This window comes from Huiozyma naganishii, chromosome 10, assembly GCF_000348985.1.
Source record: "Huiozyma naganishii CBS 8797 chromosome 10, complete genome".
In the NCBI taxonomy this organism is placed as follows: domain Eukaryota; kingdom Fungi; phylum Ascomycota; class Saccharomycetes; order Saccharomycetales; family Saccharomycetaceae; genus Huiozyma; species Huiozyma naganishii.
Window position 1 is genome coordinate 380,006 of NC_035931.1, and position 19,542 is coordinate 399,547.

The 19,542-nt window shown below is 42.7% G+C and overlaps 11 protein-coding genes across 11 annotated transcripts; 2 read left to right on the top strand and 9 right to left on the bottom strand.

Annotated features, from left to right (window-relative positions):
• Positions 1–165: 165 nt before the first annotated feature.
• ERG8 (phosphomevalonate kinase) lies at positions 166–1,533 on the top strand (the record flags this gene model as incomplete). Its single annotated transcript, XM_022610213.1, has 1 exon — positions 166–1,533. The coding sequence occupies one exon, from the start codon at positions 166–168 to the stop codon at positions 1,531–1,533; it is 1,368 nt and encodes a 455-aa protein (XP_022466532.1).
• Positions 1,534–1,709: 176 nt separating this feature from the next.
• Positions 1,710–2,396, bottom strand: KNAG0J02070 (uncharacterized protein; the record flags this gene model as incomplete). Its single annotated transcript, XM_022610214.1, has 1 exon — positions 1,710–2,396. One exon carries the CDS (start codon positions 2,394–2,396, stop codon positions 1,710–1,712), a length of 687 nt encoding a protein of 228 aa, XP_022466533.1.
• Positions 2,397–2,529: 133 nt separating this feature from the next.
• Positions 2,530–2,871, top strand: GRX8 (glutathione-disulfide reductase GRX8; the record flags this gene model as incomplete). The annotated part of the gene is made up of 1 exon (XM_022610215.1): positions 2,530–2,871. The coding sequence occupies one exon, from the start codon at positions 2,530–2,532 to the stop codon at positions 2,869–2,871; it is 342 nt and encodes a 113-aa protein (XP_022466534.1).
• Positions 2,872–2,970: 99 nt separating this feature from the next.
• Positions 2,971–4,467, bottom strand: FMP42 (Fmp42p; the record flags this gene model as incomplete). The annotated part of the gene is made up of 1 exon (XM_022610216.1): positions 2,971–4,467. The coding sequence occupies one exon, from the start codon at positions 4,465–4,467 to the stop codon at positions 2,971–2,973; it is 1,497 nt and encodes a 498-aa protein (XP_022466535.1).
• A 236-nt stretch (positions 4,468–4,703) lies between these two features.
• Positions 4,704–5,378, bottom strand: FSH2 (putative serine hydrolase; the record flags this gene model as incomplete). The annotated part of the gene is made up of 1 exon (XM_022610217.1): positions 4,704–5,378. The coding sequence occupies one exon, from the start codon at positions 5,376–5,378 to the stop codon at positions 4,704–4,706; it is 675 nt and encodes a 224-aa protein (XP_022466536.1).
• Positions 5,379–5,598: 220 nt separating this feature from the next.
• MRE11 (MRX complex nuclease subunit) lies at positions 5,599–7,665 on the bottom strand (the record flags this gene model as incomplete). The annotated part of the gene is made up of 1 exon (XM_022610219.1): positions 5,599–7,665. The coding sequence occupies one exon, from the start codon at positions 7,663–7,665 to the stop codon at positions 5,599–5,601; it is 2,067 nt and encodes a 688-aa protein (XP_022466537.1).
• Positions 7,666–7,877: 212 nt separating this feature from the next.
• MRPL44 (mitochondrial 54S ribosomal protein mL53) lies at positions 7,878–8,278 on the bottom strand (the record flags this gene model as incomplete). Its single annotated transcript, XM_022610220.1, has 2 exons — positions 7,878–8,116; positions 8,221–8,278. The coding sequence occupies 2 exons, from the start codon at positions 8,276–8,278 to the stop codon at positions 7,878–7,880; spliced, it is 297 nt and encodes a 98-aa protein (XP_022466538.1).
• Positions 8,279–8,815: 537 nt separating this feature from the next.
• KNAG0J02130 (Zn(II)2Cys6 transcription factor) lies at positions 8,816–10,708 on the bottom strand (the record flags this gene model as incomplete). The annotated part of the gene is made up of 1 exon (XM_022610221.1): positions 8,816–10,708. The coding sequence occupies one exon, from the start codon at positions 10,706–10,708 to the stop codon at positions 8,816–8,818; it is 1,893 nt and encodes a 630-aa protein (XP_022466539.1).
• Positions 10,709–10,894: 186 nt separating this feature from the next.
• On the bottom strand, positions 10,895–11,710 carry ORA1 (oxidoreductase; the record flags this gene model as incomplete). The annotated part of the gene is made up of 1 exon (XM_022610222.1): positions 10,895–11,710. One exon carries the CDS (start codon positions 11,708–11,710, stop codon positions 10,895–10,897), a length of 816 nt encoding a protein of 271 aa, XP_022466540.1.
• Positions 11,711–12,035: 325 nt separating this feature from the next.
• SNF2 (SWI/SNF catalytic subunit SNF2) lies at positions 12,036–16,946 on the bottom strand (the record flags this gene model as incomplete). The annotated part of the gene is made up of 1 exon (XM_022610223.1): positions 12,036–16,946. The coding sequence occupies one exon, from the start codon at positions 16,944–16,946 to the stop codon at positions 12,036–12,038; it is 4,911 nt and encodes a 1,636-aa protein (XP_022466541.1).
• A 529-nt stretch (positions 16,947–17,475) lies between these two features.
• Positions 17,476–19,329, bottom strand: TAF7 (TATA-binding protein-associated factor TAF7; the record flags this gene model as incomplete). The annotated part of the gene is made up of 1 exon (XM_022610224.1): positions 17,476–19,329. The coding sequence occupies one exon, from the start codon at positions 19,327–19,329 to the stop codon at positions 17,476–17,478; it is 1,854 nt and encodes a 617-aa protein (XP_022466542.1).
• Positions 19,330–19,542: the final 213 nt, after the last annotated feature.

Genomic DNA, 19,542 nt, shown 5'->3' on the forward strand with positions numbered 1-19,542 from the left:
TTTATCGCTTGTAAGCAGTTTTTACGTCACGTGTAATATTATAATACTTCTTTAAATTGAACAATTTGAGATCTTCTTGTACAAATTTGACAGATTTGACAGGCTTGACACGTCTCGGTTTTGGTGTACAAGTATCCTACGTAAGCAACGTTGTATAGATTGAACATGTCTGCCAAGGAGGTGAGAGCATTTAGTGCACCTGGTAAGGCGCTTATTGCTGGTGGGTATCTAGTTTTGAATGCAGAATACAAATCTTTTGTTGTAGCGCTTTCAGCGCGTATGCACGCGATGGTTTCCTGTCAACAGAGGCCCGACATAGAAGGCGTGTATGTCAAGGTTACAAGCACCCAATTCAACGATGATGAATGGAATTATAGACTGAAAAAGAAGAATGGGTACGTCCCGCTGGAAATCAACGATCTCACGAACCCATTTGTTGAACAAGTTATCTTTAACGTATTCAATTACTTTTTCCCGGAGGAGGTTCCGTTCAATTATATCGTCATCCAGACGTTTTCAGATGCAGAATATCACTCCGCAGAAGGTACGGTTCAAAAGGTTAACGAGTTCAAAGAATTCAACTTCCATAAGAAAGATATTCAAGACGTACCGAAAACAGGGCTGGGATCATCAGCCAGTTTAACCACGGTTCTGACCACATGTCTGTGCGCAAACTTGATGGCCGATTTGGATGTTAAGAACCAAGACCATTTACACATGATCCATAATCTTGCACAAGTGGCGCATTGCCAAGCTCAAGGTAAAATCGGTAGTGGGTTTGATATTGCAGCTGCCACGTACGGCTCAATCGTATACAGGAGATTTCCTCCCGCACTCATTGCCGATCTACCCACCATGGATTTGGTATACGTTCGTCAGTATCATAACGCCTTGAAAGGATTGATTGATAGAGCTGATTGGAATATATTTGTTCAAGGGATCACATTGCCTCCTGGATTGAAATTGGTAATGGGGGACGTTCGTTCAGGGTCATCTACTGTGAAATTGGTTGCCACGGTGCAGAAATGGTACGACAATAACTTACCAAGAAGTTTTGACGTCTTCGAGGAAATCAACAAGTGCAATAATAGAGTCATTGATTCTGTAACCCAACTAACTGAACTGAGCAGTACAGACCCGGAGCGGTATAATAGTATTCTGGCTAGCATAAATTTGTCTCCAAAAGCTGATCAGAAATCCATACCAGAGATTACAGAACTTGAACACGCAGTTTTGAAGATCAGAGAACTCTTCAGAGCAATTACTAAGGAATCAGGGGCCGATATTGAACCAGAAACCCAAACTACACTGTTAGACAAGTGTCTTAAGTTCCCTGGTGTTATTTCCGGTGTTGTTCCAGGTGCTGGAGGTCATGATGCTATCGCCCTTTTGACCACAGAAGGTACAGACATGGCTGAGTTAACCAAGGGAAATCCTGATTTTGAAGCAGTTTCGTGGTTGAAAGTTACGCAAGCAAAAACAGGTGTCAGAGAGGAAGATCCTCGTCATTACGAGAATCTTCATTTAAAGTAATCGGTCGATTGTCCACAAATGAAAAGACACTTTTGTACAATAAATTTTTGCGTGTATAATATATACTTGTGTGTATGGTATAACCCGTGAGATTATTATTGAGATGCTACATTATTTCGGAATATTAATTTAGAAGCTTTCAATCGAGAAGTTCCTTGGAGACGGTTGGCATTTCCTCATGGAAATTTTGACAGCCAAGATTCAATTTTATGGTTTTTCAAAAGTATTTTTACTGGGATGACGGGGTGTGTGATATAGTGGGACTTGGGGTCCTCTGGTTGTTTGAACCTATCTTTAACACGAAGCTTCCAATCAGACATTCTATTCGGTTTCCTTACTTTGGGGACAATCTGTTCAGGAATAAGTCTTATGTTGTATGGGGAAACTTTTTTAGTGGGAATAGGTTTTACCGCAAGTTTGGCTTGTACTCGGTTATTCATCAGTCTAGATGACCTTCTTTTATCAGAAATTCGTGGTCTTCCGACGCGTTTCCGTGGTTGCCTCCATTTTGAGGTCGTGGTGCGGGAGGGAGTGTAATCGGAATCCTGCCCAGTTTGATCATTACAAATAGCCTCACTTTCAGTCTCGCTCTCACTTACTGAAGACACTGGCAATGATTGTAGTTCTACACTTCTACCTTGGGGCAAAGTTAGATATTCATGTTTGTGTCGATCGAAGTACACTTTGTATGGTTCTGGTTCAATCGTTTCGACCTTTTTGGACAAATCATTAATCTTCTGATCTAAAACACCTAACTCCAGCTCCACTTCATACAATCCAAACAGAAAATAACTGGAGTTGTCACCTAACTGAAAGGGAGGGTTTTCAGGTCTGATTTGACATAGAGATGAATGCATGCTCATCGTGTGCACCACTACTCTGAGGCCCTTGATCGTGTGGAAGAAAACAATTTGAAATTTTTCAAACTAATGTTACATATACACATGATGCAATCACTAAACAAGTCAAATCCATACACCGAGGAGTAACATGATCATGGACGGCTTTCAAATCGATCACAGTGGCATGACGCGGGACATTGTCGCCAGACCTGGAGTTGTCCAATTTTCTGCCGATTGGTGCCCTGACTGCCAGTATGTCAATTCGATTTGGACAAAATTCGACCTTCTGGAGAAAGTGTTTATCTTTGATATCGGTTCCTACTCCAAGGTTGACCAAGAAATGTGGAGGGCTAATTTCCAAGAGGTTACTGGCAGCAGAAATCTTCCCACCATTTTTGTTGACGGTAAGATCTGGGCCACTGAAAAGGAGATTCACGACTGGGAGGACAACGGCATCCTAGAAGATAAGTTGAAAATTATCGGGCTGTTGAAGTAGGAGAAACATATCCCTCATGTGCTCTCCTCACAAATAAATAAATAGATAGATACTAACATAAATAATGGTTGCATGAATTTTGCAACGTACACTGAACATTTAGTTAGTGTTCCCATGTTGTCTCAACCTCAGCTGGATTCTGATGTACTGGATCAAAGATGCTGTAGAGATTATCGTTAAAGTGACCAAGATGGCGTTGATTGGGCCCGGATTCATTTTGAATGTAGTATGGGTGTAGGCGTCGAGTTTGCTTTGTGCCAGATTGAATATACCACAAAGGCATGTCAAAAGACCATATATTGTTCCGAACGTTTGGAACCCAAAGACTTTCGAGCAGTAATCGGAAACAACCGTATAGTAAAACGGTCTATAAACCACAAACAGGACAATCCCAATTAGGTTGGCCAGGAATGAATGCTTAACAAGACCGAAAAGACCGATTACAACAGATAGATTGGCCAGTAATGCTAATGTCGTCAGGGACTGGAAATGATCTAATATGATTCCAATAAAAGGGATGGATATGACCCCTCCAAGAGGTAGCAGTATATCAAAAATCCCGTTTATTCTAATGGCGGCTTTAATATCACCAAGTAGATACTCCTCTTGTGTTCTGATGGTAGCAATGAAGTAGTTGACCCTCAGCATCGCTAACGCGGCAAATATAAGCATTAAGTAAAACCATGGCGTTTTGATTTGAGTCAGAGCTGGTTGGTCGTGTAGAATGCCGAACAACCCACCAGATTTCTCCTCCAGTCTCCCCTCCGCATACGCCTCCAAAACTGAGACCCTTCTACCGCTCACTGAAATCCGGCGCTCCCCTCTGCTGTTAGAAGCAAGAAGAAATTGTCTCTCCTCTTCGTCGTCTGGTAGAATGGCAGCATCACGATTCCCGTCAATGAACTGGCCCTCCTCATTCAATCCTTCTACCGCTGTTCTTGCCACTGCGGCTACGGATTTATACGATGAGCTGGGCATGATAGTGCACTGGCATATGAAAATAAAGGCTGGGACAGTCAAATACAGTGTGAAAAACTTACCCAACGTTAAGCTGGTGCTGATCTTTTGGTAAAACAGTCTGTAACCTAGAAATAGTGCGGATGAGGTATCGAATGCACCTGTTAATACGGCCAAGATAGCCCCCGATTTGGCTGGGAAACTGTTCGCCAATTGGAAGCACGATATGAAAACAAAAGGACCGCCTGCGGCAAGAAACATGTACCCAATGAGATACGGGTCAATAACTGGATAAAGTCTTTTCGCAAAGATGAAGAAAAGAGCCCCCATGGATATGCCAATGGACCCTATAAACCCTGAAATTCTAGGGCCGTAGTGATCTAGTATGTAGCCCACAGGTAAAGCCATAACATTGGTCAACCCGGCACTGACAGTAAACATATAGTTTAGTTTCAGGTCTTGTTTGACGCAAGCTTTTTCTCCAGGGACATGGGGGTCACTGCACAGATCTGAGTAGACACCTTCTTCTATCAAGACGATTTTGAATGCAGCAAACCCAAATATAATCCCAGCTGAGAGTAAGCACCAGAAGCTTGCACAAATAACTTGTAACTTTCTGAGTCTATCATCTGACGGCATTGAGTATCGGTGGTTTGGTTCAGGGCGTCAGAGACCGGCTAGCTAACTGACCATCTTTCTTTCTCCCTCTGCTGTTAGATAACAAAATATTAGAAGATAAGAGAGAAAAAACTGACAAAATAAAAAGAACAGTGTCAAAAGAACCCATATTAAGTTCAAGAGGAAACGAGCGAAAGAAGTTCACAATGATGAGTATAATGCTAGTATATAACGTGTAATTTTGATGATCGTAGCCTCTATGGTTCTACTGCACCGATAGATTCTAACCAGGCCGCTAGTTTCTTCAAAAACGATTTAGAGTTCGGGACGAAATGACCGCCTGCGTGCATGATGTGAGTCTTTGTCCCCTCTTGGCAAGAAGCCATTAATGCTTGTACTTTCTCTGGTTCCGAAACAGTATCTAACTGGCCCTGTATATGTAACGAGGGGACTTTGATGGGGTGTTCATCGTACTGTCTTTGGTAAACCTCGGGTCTAAACCTGAACCCGCTACAAGAGATGAAAAACTTTATGGGGGGTTGCTCCTCGTCCTTCAAGTTCAGTAAACCATTGAAATCGGTCATCAGGTATCCAGCTACCCCTGCACCTTGACTGAAACCGACCACACCGTCGAAGGGCCCATTGGTTACTACATAATCGTGCAGATATTGAACTGTAGTTTCAGGAAGAAAGTACGTCCTGTTGATACTGTCATTCTGCAACCACGCAATCACCCCATCATCGGTTTTGGTCCCCGATATGTCCGCAATCATGTCATCAGGCAGGTCTGCCCCGGGGAACCTGTTGGGCGCCGTTGGGTAGTACAACTCATACCCCATCCTTTCCATTTCTTGGCGAAATCCCTTCGTTTTGGACGCAAAGTAATCTCCGGACTGCGCCAGACCGTGCAACATCAATACCTTCCCTGACATAACTAAATCCAGTGGTGTGGTATACACACTCCAGTCGATGTGCTGCTAAGAACTGCTGCACGTATGGCTTCGGAACCATTTCTTGTCAAGTCATTGAAAAAAGAGTGAACAAAAAAACCGATAATTGAATCATGTTCACGAGGGCAACTTGGAGAGTAGTGTATTGAAGGGACCCGCTGGCACCACGTCGTTGCTTAACTAAGGAGCACAGGGCTTTGTATCACTTTCTCTTTCTTGCTAAAAAACCTTCTAGGATGTCCGTCTTCGGGGTTTGAGTGCCCCGGGGCCGTGAGCTCGCCGTTTTAGTGGTCTTCGTGCTACGGGCGGACCGTTTCCTCTTGGTCCCAATCGGGTTGTCCCCCGCGGGGTGCCGCAAGTAATGACGCGTGTTGGCGGTTGGTGTGGCATTCTCTTTGTACTCCTCGTCATCATCTTCCTCGCTACTCAGCGCTATGATGTCGTTATTTGCATCATTGCTGCTCAGTATTTCTGCATCGTCCTTAGAAGCAGTTGTTGTCTTGTTTTTGTGCAGAGCGTGTTTCTGTTCGGCTTTTGTAGGGATCTGATGCGAGAATGTTTTTGATACGTCTTTGGACTTTACTGAATGTGAGGTACGACTCTGGAAGTCTATGTCTTCCTGCTCAATAGGAGTAGAGGACGACGATGGACGCAAGGAATTTGCACGTTTCACCTCCTTAATCAAAAGTTTCATGTCGCTTGGATTCTGTGCATTCAAAAAATCGTCACTGCAGGCTAGCATTTTCACTTCAGCGTCTAGTTCCTTTTCAATGAATTCTTTTAGCGCGCCCTTTTCATCCTTATCAACGAACTTCTTGACGGCCTCGTTCAAACCAACTTCAGGTAATAGGGATAACTGCATCTTGTGTAGAAGGTCGGCCACGAGAGTCTCAATCCCCAACTCACCAGTGCTACTATTATCGATTAATTTTTGTAGTTCCATGTTGTCGTGGCTCAATTGAGATTTCTTAGACGCTCCATCAGACTGTTGTCTCTTACTTTTGTAAAACTGAATCACATTGTTAGCATTCGCAACTCTCCCAACAAACCTATTGCTAAACCTTCTTGGGTTTTCCACTTGATAGTCTATGTTGTTGATATTGTTCGCAATTGAAGCACTGTAATCGACTCGTAATCTAATGAGGGGAACTGATAGGCACGCCAGGGGATCGGCGGATTCATCAAGTTCTTGATTCTCCTCGTCAGAGTTCTCAGCTATCCCTAGTTTCTGTCTGGTTTCCTGGTTAGCTTCCTCGATCATTTGCTCCACTTGCTCCACCAAATATTTGGAAATGGCTTCTTTGTCGTGTGGGTTTAAGTCTGGTACATCCTTCAATGCAATGTTCTTCATTTTGAACGTTCTGATTGTGTTTAATGGGATTGGAGTCAATTTAGGTTGCTTGTTTTTGTAGTTGATCTCCATAATAAATGCATACTTTGGCTTGGCTTCTGCATCACATAGCGAAGTGGCCACAGAAGATCCTGGTTGTAATACATTAAACTCTTTTGTTGGATTGTATACCATATTTGGAATGCATTCATGTTCGTGGCCCCAAATAACCATATCTAAGAAATCCGGTAAGAACTGTTCCGGTAAAAATGCAGTGTTGGTGTGGCCAGTGTGGTTTTGATGCACTAACATCAAATTAAACCATTCACCATTGCGTATTGTTGGTACCTCGAATGTAACGGCACCCTCTTTGAAAGTTCTGAACAGTCTTTCCTCTCTGATTGATGCAAGGCCATATAATGCTAACTTGGTGTTCCCCTTCTGGAACAGCAACGGTACGAGATTGATCTTGTCGGTTTCCAAAACTTTACCGAAATGATTAACAAGACCACTAACATGCAATAAGTCCAACGGGCACAATAAAGAATCGCCCGTCGCGTCGTCATGGTTCCCAGCAATGGCAAACATAGGAACGGATATGTTGTAATTTGGGTCCTCGTAATTGACATTAGTAAACTCGTTTGAGGTGAATACTTCTGCGGGGTCGCTTAATAGCTCCAACTCGCAAGGTTTATCCCCCATGCAAGCCAACCTCAAAGTTTTCAGGACGTGATACATCGATTTCTTGGTCGGCTTATTCAAATGAAACAAGTCCCCAGATTGGAGGACCATGTCGACATTATAGGCCTTAGAGAGCATCATGATCTCGTGGAATGTCTTCCATGAGTCGTCTCCCGTAATGGGATCATTCTCATTGTACCCAACATGGTTATCCGTTGTGATGAGAATTCTTATCGTATCTTCATCGGGAACCTCCATCTGTGTAGCGTGAAAAACAGAAGGTGGTATGTGTTCGATTAGGCAGTAACTAAGTGTCCACCTTTGCAACTGGTGTTTCCTACCCTCCTGTAAAACGAACAAGAGTATGTCATATGAGCCCTTTTGGAAGAATTGAATATTTTACTGTTCTATTTACAAAGTATGTGATAAATACAAATTGTTCGATGCAGTGACTGCTCCATATAGCGCGGTTAACTGTTCTGTATCGTTTTGTTCAACCGCAGCTTTCGTGAATGTGTGTCCAGATAGTTTGATAACTCTTGAAAAGTCATCTTCAACGGATCAGCTTCCATCTCTTTCTTATCCTTAAAGGTGACTTTAATGATGGGCCCTGCACTGTCTGAATCTTTCAGTAGCTCCGTTTGGAGTTTCGTACCTAGGGTTCTTTGTTTGGGGGGAATAGCGGATAGAATCATTCTAGCAGTTTTTGCTGTATAAATAAAATTGCTTTGTTAGTAAACTGACCTTCGCTTCCTGTTCCCCTCTCTTTCATTTGGGGATAACTGCTCAATGAAAAAAGCTGGGAGCACATACCATCCTTGCCAAAGGGATTGAATCTAACAAAGACCTTTGTAAAGTACTTTGTTATCATAGTGGGCTAACAAAGAATGCTAGTATCGGGCTTGGCCTTCTTCCTCGTCTTCGTTTCTTCTCACAAGATTATATTTCATGTTCAATTTTTTTGATAATAAAGTGTTTAGGTCGGTCGAATAACGAAGAGAAAAGAAGAATTTAGAGGGTAAGTGGCATGGTGTGTATACTTCGGTGGATGTAAAGAGTTGATACATCTTACACTAAGCTGTATTCTTGGCACAGATGTATCTTAGAGCTAATTCGTTTGTTGAACTGTTGAAACTTAAAATCTAAATATCTTGTTGTTGGTGATCAGAAAGTAGAGCGTCTTAAGAAATTTTGGTGGTGTAGAGTGTATATGAAGAGCATATAGTAACATGCCCCTCTCTAAATATCTTTATCACTTTACAAAAGAAAGATACGTTTTAGCAAGATATTTATCTTTTGTAGTATGTTAATATCTAAAGAATTGGGAACTATCCATTCAAAAATATTAAAATTGTAACCTGCAAGCCGGCTTAACCTGGATACTGTGAAAGATAAAAATGACAAAGGGTCAGACACTCTCCAAAGATGAGCAAATACTACTTGTGAATTGGAAGTATTCTTCAAACCTCATTTCTACTCTGTTGAAAGGACCTTCTTCCACAGGATTCAGAAAAGTGTTTACGGGTGGGTTGTCCCCTGTTTTCGACACGATCAAGACATCTAACCTTTCTAGTTCCTTCTGCAGTGCAACAAGTCTATTTCGATAATCATTGGCAATGACATTCCCAACATTTGTAAACTGATTCAGCAAATCCATTGCGTTTGAATACGCATCTTCTAAGGGGAACCGTTCGTATAGTGGTGCTTTCATTTTCAAACCTAACAGCACAATTATTACACCATAAAATAAGAAGTCCATGTCATTGTAACCATAAGGTAATAAAAGTTCCTTTTTTCTCAAAGCTTGTAGGATGCGTAAATTAGACGTTGCTGCTTGAATACATATTACCGACAAATGGGCAAAATTATGACCTTCTGGGAAAGGGTCTTCTTTTCCAAGTAAACCATACAACATACGTCTTCTGTTCTTAAGAAAAAATATTGATGTTACTAACAAGATACACTCGTTCATTCTAAGAACCAAAGAAAAAAAGGATCTTTGCATATATCTGTTACCAGGCATGCCAATTATCGTGTTCCATTGGGTAATCAACTCCTGTGATGAGGTGTACATCAAGTCAAAGACGCAACCATTCCCTACTAACAGTTTGTTGATATCACCGCCGGCCATTATATCTGTTATTTTATTTTTAATCTTTGTGAAGTTTATTCTCTCGATCAGAAAAAAGGACATTCTCATTGCATGATCATAATTGCCATCAATTGGATATCTGATCTTCTCAACAATATCATTTGCAATGGAGGAAGGACAACCAACCTTTGATGAAATGAATTTCTCCAGATTGTAAATTGTCCACCACACTCGACACATCCTTTCTCTTTCCTCCACTGTATAGGCAGAGTTGTCATACGTCGAATCCTTGTGTAGTCCCAACAGATACGCACAACGCAGAGCATTCCCAATGTACAAGTAAGAGTACCTTAACCTGTTCAAAGAGATCAAATATATGATAATCAATATCAATATTTCGAGGTAAGATATATCGGGATTGTCAAAGTTATCCTCCAGCAGACTTACGGCTTTCTTGAAGTACTTCAGTCCCGGGTATTCCTCAAAATGCTCAGTAGTATCTCTTAGATACAGTTGCCCTACCGATAACAATAGCAAGACATGAATAACGTCTGTGCGAATATGTGGATCGTCCAAATCAATAGGACCTCTTTCACCTTGCTTGTAAATCCAGTCTGTAATTTTCAATATAGACCCAATCATTAAAAACTGATAAGATAATGCTAATACATCACATACAGCATGTATCCATCGCTTCGAAACTTGAATTGGCGGTAGTTCATTGAGTTCCAAAGTACTGGACATCCGGCTTTTGTTGTTCCTCTTCAAAAAGGAGAAATCTACTACCAACTCGTTTATGTTGAATTCAAAGAACTCGCTGGCATGCTCCGGTATGTTAACATCTGTTTCTGTATGGATTTTTTCAAAGAGCTTTTGGAGATTGCGGTATATTATGTTGTAGAAATGAATAGAACTTGACAGCAGCGCCGCAGATTTGGAGACTTTCACAGGAGCCGTTGTGCCTCCGTCAGGATACTCTTCGTTTGCTTCTGAAACCGTGTTTGTGGGTTTTAACGATGTGATCACAGAGTTGCTTGATTCTTCCCGGATAAGAATCATATTTATCGGCGTCCGATTCTTACATTCAATATTTAAAGCAATGCATTTAGTGCATGCCTCAGAGAAGTTATTTCTATTACATTTGATCTTCTTGGTGTAGCAGTACTGACATGCCGTGAGTGTCTTGGGGCCAAACTTTGCTCGCTTCATACCCACATCGTTCGTATTAGTCTTTGTTGTGGAGCTGATCTGCAAGTAACCAATATTTAAAAAAACCACCTTAAACGTTAAGAAGCTTTGGCTCACAAGAACTATCATCGCTGTGTATTGCTGGCTTCATACCTGATTCCTACACAGTGTACGTATTTATGTACTAAATACTAGGCCACTAGGGGTTTATTTGGATGCCTGCTCCTTGTAGATGTGGTAGGGGGAGCCCTGGGTGGTTGGGAAGATCAGAGTGTCAGCGATAACGGTGTTTGCTCTTCTCGAAGTAGCAAAGACGATCAAATCGGCAACGTCCTGTGGTTCCAGTGGGGAGTTGTTTTCATAGACAGAGCTGGCCTTTGTTTTGTCCCCCTTGTATCTAACAAGAGAAAACTCGGTTTCCACAATACCTGGAGCAATCAGCATGACTCTAATCTTTGTGTTGATCAGTTCCTTTCTTAAACTTTCTGTGAATGCTTGAACGGCAAACTTCGTGGCACAGTAGATAGACCCGGTTGGGTAGGCCTCTCTGCCCGCAACAGACCCTAAATTGACAATGTCACCAGAGTTTTTCTTCTGGAAAATAGGCAGCACAGCTTGGGTGATGTTAATCAAACCAACGACATTGGTGTCCATCATACCCTTGATATCGTCAATTTCAATGGTCCCCACAGGGTCTGAGCCAAGGGCTTTACCAGCATTGTTGATGAGAATATCAATGTCTTTGAATTCCTCAGGCAAATTGTCCAAGAAGGGGTGAATCTTCTCGGTGTCGGTGACATCCAATTTACCGATATGGATCTTTGCTTCGGGGAACCGCTTTAACAGTTGTTCCTTAGCAGCTTCCAGCTTTTCTAGTCTCCGAGCACCCAGAATCAGTTTGACAGTTCCATTCGATGCATCCAAATACTCTAAAGCAGTGGCTTGACCAATACCTGCAGACGCACCCGTAATGAAAACAACTTTCCCGTTCAATCTTTCAGCAGCTTTTCCTCCCAAAGACATTTTGTGTGTACTGTGATAAAACTATTACACGACGATGGCGTACCCCAGTTTAAACTTCCACGTATCTGTAAACTGTCGGTCCCAACGTTTCCTTAAGCTCCTGTTACCTTTTATATTCAATAATCATTTCAGTCACGTGCCAGAGATACCGAAGAACGTTAGATAAGAGACAACGTGTGCATCGCAGTACCACAGTATGACATTCCTCGGAGACAGCGATACAATATACAAGAGCCATACTAGGAGGCATTGGGGTAGCGTGCAAAGTTTAATATTACAACTGTATATGCTGCTTCCTCTCTTATTTATCAAAAGTTCTAATCAGTTACATAGCGCCATTCTGTGGCTTGCCATCTTCGTCCCCGCCTTCAGGGACGGTATGGTCAGAATCACTTGCGGCAGTTACCAGTGAAGTAGAAATGGCGGGTTCTGATTCATTGGCCACTGTTACTTGCGGCGTGGGAACTGCTAATGGAGCTGTTCCATAAGTTTCGTCAAACAAAGTGAAATCTAAAGGCTCCAAGTCGCTTGCTAGTTCCTTGTATTTCTGAATAACAGCCTCGTACAGCTCTGTGGCATCTCTGTAAATGATCGAGTCTTCAGTGTTGTACGCTCTTGCATTTCCAAACAGCAAATGAAAGTCCTCAATCACCTCCCGTAACGAATTATAGACAAGAGTATCGATATGGTGTTTGATGGTGTCAAGCCCGATGGGATACTTGATCAACTGATAATACTCAGGGTACAGCAGCTGGGATGGCTTTTCCATAAAAATGTCGAAGAGGCTCCTGCCATCGGCATCCTTGTAGTTCAGGACGTAATCAAATATGATTTTCGCTTGCTTGGCTGTAGCTTCCCTCTGTTCAAATGACGCAGTTGCTGAAGACGGCTCTCGTGAATAGATCAATCCATATTTGGGTTTTGGAGGCCGACCCCTACCGCGTGTGGATTTCACTCTACCGCGTCCTCTCCCTCTACCACGCCCTCTCATCGAGCTTCGAGCGGATTTAATGGATTTTTTACCTGCAGTGCGTGGAAGTTGAGGCTCGACTATAGTCGGCATGATTGTGGTTGGCGAGTTCTCTTCAATGGAAGGCTCGTTTGGCGTCCCTGCTACAGTTAACGGCGTCTCGGGAACGTTTTCATCCTCTCCATGTTCGTCCAGTTTCACTTTCTTTGGTCTACCACGGGCCCTTGGAGCCTTCCGTTTCTTGCTGTATTCATCATCGTCGTCATCATTCCCGTTGTCATCCTCATCGCTGACCTCAAACTGTTTCAACCACTGTTCCTCTGTAACACTGTCGGAGTACATCGTCTGTTTCCTTTCTCTTGCGACACGTGCACCTGTAGCCATAGCAGCAGCTTCAGTGTCACGATTCTCTTCTGGCGGAATTTCATCGTAATACACCTCTGGTAGTTCACTCTTGTCTAGCAGTCTGGTTTTCAGTCCTTGTTCAGCGTCTTTCATAGCACGCTCGTTGTCTAATCCAGTGAAAACAGCAATTTCACGATCGTCTCTGGCGAGTAACTCATTAAGTTCGTTATCGTCAAACTCATCGTCCTCCTCTATCCCGAGTTCACGCTTTTTCTTACGATCTTCTTCAGCTTCAAGAAGCGATCTTAACAGTGCTTCCTGTTCCTCAGCAGTGGACTTGTTATCAAACTTACCCGCCTGAATAACCTTACCGTCAATATCCAGTTTGCTATGCGCTTTTTCTAGCACTGCCTCCTCAACAGAATGCTCGGTGATCAGTCTTAGAATTCTAACTTCATTTTTCTGCCCAATACGATGTGCTCTATCCTGTGCTTGCAAATCTTGATGCGGATTCCAATCTGTGTCGAAAATGATGACAGTATCGGCGGTTTGTAAATTTAAGCCCAGCCCACCAGCTCTGGTAGAAAGGATAAAACAGAAATACTCAGATGATGGGTCGTTGAAAAGCTTTAGCAACAAACTACGCTCATCAGATTTTGTGTGCCCATCCAGTCTCAGATATTTGATATCCATAAACCTCAGAAAGTCTTCCATAATATCCATAATTTGTGTCATTTGGAAGAAGATCAATACCCGATGTCCTGTAGCCTTCAGTTTGGGCAGCACCCTTTCCAATAGTTCAAATTTACCGGCAACACGCCAGATATTTGTGTTTGTTTCCCTATTTGGATTGATTTGGTCTTCGACTTCCTCAAAAACAAACGGGTGATTACAGATTTTTTTTAATTGCATCAATTGATTATTGAACCCACGCAAACCGACCATCTTCTTATTCGTGTGATCACCTATGTAGAGTCTGCGGTATTTCAACATTTGCTGGTACATGATTTGTTGCAGTGCACTCATTTTACACTTGATGACTCTTTCCACTTTATCCGGCAATTCTTTCTCGACGTCCTTTTTCAAACGACGCAACAGAAATGGACGAAGAACTTTGTGCAATCTTCTGATAACTAATAACGTTTCTTCTTCGCTTAACTCTATCTTATCCTGACCGCCTGTATTTGCAAAAGGAGTATTGAACCACTCATCGAAAGACTTCACCGAATTGAAAATTTTGGGAAGTACAAAGTTTAGCAACGCCCATAGTTCCGGTAGGTTATTTTGTAATGGTGTACCAGTTAAAATCAATCGATAATCAGAATGATAGTACGTATTGAGCGTCAAGGATAGTTTGGACTGTGCGTTTTTCATTCTATGTCCTTCGTCGATGATCATGTGAACCCATTTTACTTTAGACAAAAGGGCCTTTTCCTTAATAACGTATTCGAACGTAGTTAAAACCACGTCAAAATTACCGGCTTTGATTTGAAGCTGCTTGGCCTTTCTCTCTTGGGGCGAACCCTTAAAAGAGATTGCACGTAAAACGGGGGCCCACTTGGTGAATTCGTTACTCCAGTTCGATAAAGTCGATAACGGAACGATCACCAAAAAGGGGCCATGAACATTCTTGTATTCATACAGATAGGTCAGCAGAGATATCGTTTGAATAGTCTTACCAAGACCCATTTCGTCCGCAAGGATACCATTTAGATGGTTATTGAACAGTGAGACCATCCATTGCAGGCCCTTCACCTGATATTCCTTCAATTGACCGCCAATTAAAATAGAAGGCTGTTGTTTCACGACCTCTTTGATTTTGTGGGCCACATTATAGTAATCGATGTTCTGTCTATCGTCGTCACTATCCTCAACGGATGATCCTGTGATCACTGACCGTGGGGCCTCCTCGTCTGTTTCCTTCTGTAAATGGGACTCGATCATTCCTTTAGTAAACTTTTGTTGATCCTTGACTGCTTTCGTCAAGGAGTCCAGGAAGGCATTAGTCTGTTTCAGCAAGTGTGTAATTCTCGTATCCTTGGTCTGGTCTAGAAGCTTAATATATGCCTCTTCGTCGTTAGCCTTCAATGCTTGCAAACGCTCCTTCGCCTTCCTTTCCTGTCTCTTTTGTTCATCCTTTTCTAATGTACCGTGTAGATTGAACAGTTTATGACCAAGTTTCATCTTTCTATTTTTGGTATCTGACCTTTCGTGGTATCTCTTTGTAGAAAGCCGTAATATTGACTTTATCCTCGCATACCTTTCAGTCTTCTTCTTTTCGTGCTGCAGATACTCATGTTTCCTGTACAGTTCGTTTGTCAAAATTGTATCTTGTGTATTAATGTTTCTTATCTTGGAGAGAAAATTGGGATGTGTGTTGGCCAGCAGTGAATTTTGGTACCATTCAAATTGCAGTACGTGGCCTCTCACAGCTTTCTGTAAAGGAAGTAGTTGTAATGCACAATAGTCTGCCAAAGCGTTCTTCTTGGCTTCTGAATCTACTTTCTCATCCAGGAGCTCTGATAAGCACTCGTCGACTGATGTATCGATATTCAAAGCAACCAGTGTTTGATAAATCTCTGTTGCCGTGTGGATATCAATTCCATCCGGTAGTACACCTGGCTCAATGAACGATTTTGGATTGTTGAAGGAAGGGAACAGTGAAGTATAAGGTACTTCGGATCCCTCTAAAAATTCAGCAGTAAACGAGTCAACCATCATGTTGGGGTTAGTTACTTCTAAAACATTTCCTAGACCTGGATGTAACTTTTTGAAGTCTTCTAGTAGCACAGGTGGTCCTTGTTTCGGTGGTTCAGATGCGATGTCCCCCCTCGTTTGTACCGGGTGAGCGTTTTCACTTGACAACTTCGTTTCAGTACTTTCAACTCCAGGGTCTGAGCTTATTGGCAAGTGTGGATTAGATGTGGGTTCTGTTACAGTCTTTGGAGAGACTGCAGATGCTAGAGTTGGAGGCACACTGGGATGCTTCTCCTCAGGTATAGTGGATGCGCTGACGTTACTGTTCTCTGCCGGAGGCTGGGCACCTGTGGGTACATTAGCGGTTAAATTACTGTTCTTTGGTGGCACGTCACTATTCGGTTGCTGCTTTGGTAAGTTATTCTGGCCATGGGCTTGTTTTGCCCTGACATACTCGCTTAGACGGGTCAACATTTTCCTAAAATCTGGGGGATGACTGATTGACTGTTGAATAACCATCTGGTACGATTGGTCCACAGTTTGTTCACTTACAAGGTTCTTCAGAGCTTGTATCTGAGCTTTCAAAAGGTTTGACTGTGCAGGAGTAAATATGTTGGGAGGATGATTTGGATTGTTTTGACCTGATAAAGGCATTCTTTCGTTTACAGGCTGTGTATTACCGTTTATGCTCGTTTTTACCGATGAGGGTCCTTTTGCATTAGCTTGGAAAGTACCATTTGAACTGCTCTGGACTGTTGAGTTGTTGACAGGATTAGTCATGGGATTAATATTTGGAATGTTATTTTGATTGGCAATCGTTGTCTGCGTTACACTTGCAGATGCTTGGTCGCTTGAGACCGCTCTCATTGTATTAAGTGACATCGATGGATTATTATGTGGAGAGCGAGAAGGGTCAATTTCGGTAGCGTTATTTTTCGGCGACGGATTATTAGCGACCTCATTCTGAACAACCGTATTGGTATCAACGTGTTTGGTACTACCTTTGTAGTTCTGTTGTTGTTGCTGCTGTTGTTGCTGTTGTTGTTGCTGCTGTTGCTTCTGTTTCTGTTGCAATGCAGCAACTTGCAAGGTTTTGGTCAGAAACTCAAATTCTGGGACACTAGGTGCATTTTCCCCATGTTCTTTTCTTAATTGTTGCCACCTGATATAGCAACGGTTGATCTCCTCCTTCGAAAACACTTTTTTGGGCACTTCGATGTTCATCTTTTTCTCAAAACTGTCGGACAATATTTGAGATGGTGTACTTCTCGTATACTAACATATAACCTCTTGGCCCTCTGAAAAAAGCTGTGTATTGATTAGTTCCCTTAATCTGAGCAAAAACTGCTCTTTTCCAATGACTTCAAAGTGAAGAGGAAAGGAGACTGTGAGCAAAGCGAAAACTAACAGAAAAACCACTATCAAAGGATTCTAGACAAAAAAAATAGCCTTCGAAAACACACAGCTATGAAAGAGAAGCACTAGCTTGTGTGTGTCTCGTGGAGCGAGTCTTGCTACAGAAAGCTCCAGTCGCTGATGCTATGACGCCTGTAGCTGTTCCCAATCACGAAGACGATGCGCAATTTTCCAATTTGGCGTTGCATTTCGTGAACAATTCGTGTTTTCGATGTTTTTTTCTTGTTACTTTATTAGATGCGGTCACTATGTACGTATGATAAGTACTGTTGGGCGCTGCGACTGCAAGGCGCTGGGAACTCATCGCAGAGCAGAGTATACGTCAGACAGACCTGGGTCAGTCCTCGTCCTCCTCGGCCTCTGCTCCAAATAGCATCATCATATCGAGATCGTTTTGGTCCAGCTGCGGCTCTTGGTCCGGCACGGTTCCCACGGTTCCCACGGTTCCCACGGTGTCCTGGTTCGGAGTGTTTTCTGCAGTAGCTGCTGCATTCGTGATCTCCTCTTCCTCCTCCTCTTCCTCCTCCTCGTCATCCTCGTCTTCATCATCCTCATTTTCCTCATCGTCCTCTTCCTCTAGCGGTGTTTCTGGTTTCGTTTCCAATGGCACTGTTCCTTGCTGCTTGTTGAGCAAGCTCTCACTGCTTTTCAGCTGTTTCCTTTTCAACTCCATCTCTTTCTCGAGTTTCTTGATGTTGTCCACAAACCGCGACTTCAGTAGTGGGTTAGTAGCCTTTTCAGCTTTGCGCTTTGTGTGCGACAGAGTGGTCTCCAGCTCCTTCAGCTCGTCAATCAATAAATTAACATGCTGTCTGTGTTCATCCTTTTTAGGACGGCCTCCAGGGCCTTCCTCCTCTTCATCATCGTCTTCTTCCTCTTCCTCTTCCTCCTCATCGTCTTCGTCATCCTCCTCTTCTTCTTCCTCATCTCCCTCGTCTTCCTCTGCCACTTCCTCAACTTGTCCGTACTGTGGTTCTAAATTAGTAGTATCACCGTTCGAGGTTGGAAAGACGTTACTCTTTGTTGAAATGTCCAAACTTTTTTGCTCGTCCTCCTCTTCACTGTTGAAAGCAGCCTCCAAATCCAGTTCATCCTCGTCCTCCATCATTGTGTCCGTATATGTTTCTATTAAATCTGCAGTTTGCTGTTGCGGTTGCAGTTGTTGCACAGCGGGAGGAACCGGTAACATTTGCGTTTGGCTTGGAGTCGAGACAACACCAGTATTGCTGTTCAGTTCGCTCTCATGCAACAGATTGAAGTTCACCTCTTCCGCCTGGTCATCCTGATTTAGCAGTAACTCCACAACGTTTTCAACATAGTCAAACTCAGTTCCGGAAATCTTTCTGCGGAATCTCCTGTTTCGTACGTTGTATAAGGGGGGAGTTATTCCGTGTTTGTAATCATAAGTGTTACATGCAATATCTTTGAGATGTGTCTGTTCTGCATCTGCGATCTGGGTGGGATGCTGTTGTCTAAACACTTGCAGCTTATTTCGTTCGATTTCATCTTCGATTTCTTCAAAATGTTTACTCGCCAAATCCTCTGTATCGGGGACCTTCAGCCCAAATACTTCCTCCTCTTTGTCTATTATCCGTATGCAAACAAGCATCTGGCAAACATCAAATGTTTTCAGCAAATTCTTACGGTCAACACTCTTATTCACTTCGACTATTGTAGGTAGATCAACAAGAACAGCACCGTATTGATACCCGTTGATATTCACAATCGCATGCCTCTCGTCTTTCCAAGTAATACTGATGCCAGAATAATCCCCAGCTTCGATAGAGTTTTTCACAAAATCTACCTGCGTGTCAGATAACACTCTCAATATTATTCCAGACTCAATCAGTGGATCGGTTTCAATATCAGAAGCCTCAGAATCGTATCCCTCTCCAGGGACTCGTATGGGTTTCAGCCGCAGCCTAGGTGGTTTGGGGACATCGCATTTTGACTCTTTCTCTGGTTTAGCCTTTAAGTTCAGCTTCACTTTTAGTGGGTTGGATCTGGGAATATTTTCCTCTTTAAATTTGGGCTTCAAACTAATTCTCACTTTAGGTTTCGGCAGTGCTTTAGCAGCCGAAATATCCTCATTCTTCACTTTCAGCTTCGTTTTTATTTTAATCTTCTTGGAAGGCCCATTTTCCTCCTTTCGGCCCGCATCTTGCGACCTCTTCAATTTTAGCACAGCCATCTTCCTGCACCACGCTTTGCCCACTGGTTATACTTTCAAATGGCACTCCGTTGTATTCTTCCGTAGTTACTAAACTCTTCTTTTCCTGAAGTAAAGTGAAAATTTACAGCTAATTATTCTTATATATATTTTTCTCGCTTTATCGACTTGTTCTGGCTGAGCAAAACAGTTTTACCAGAGATGGACTCACAGCTTGGCGGTGCGTTGGTCTTT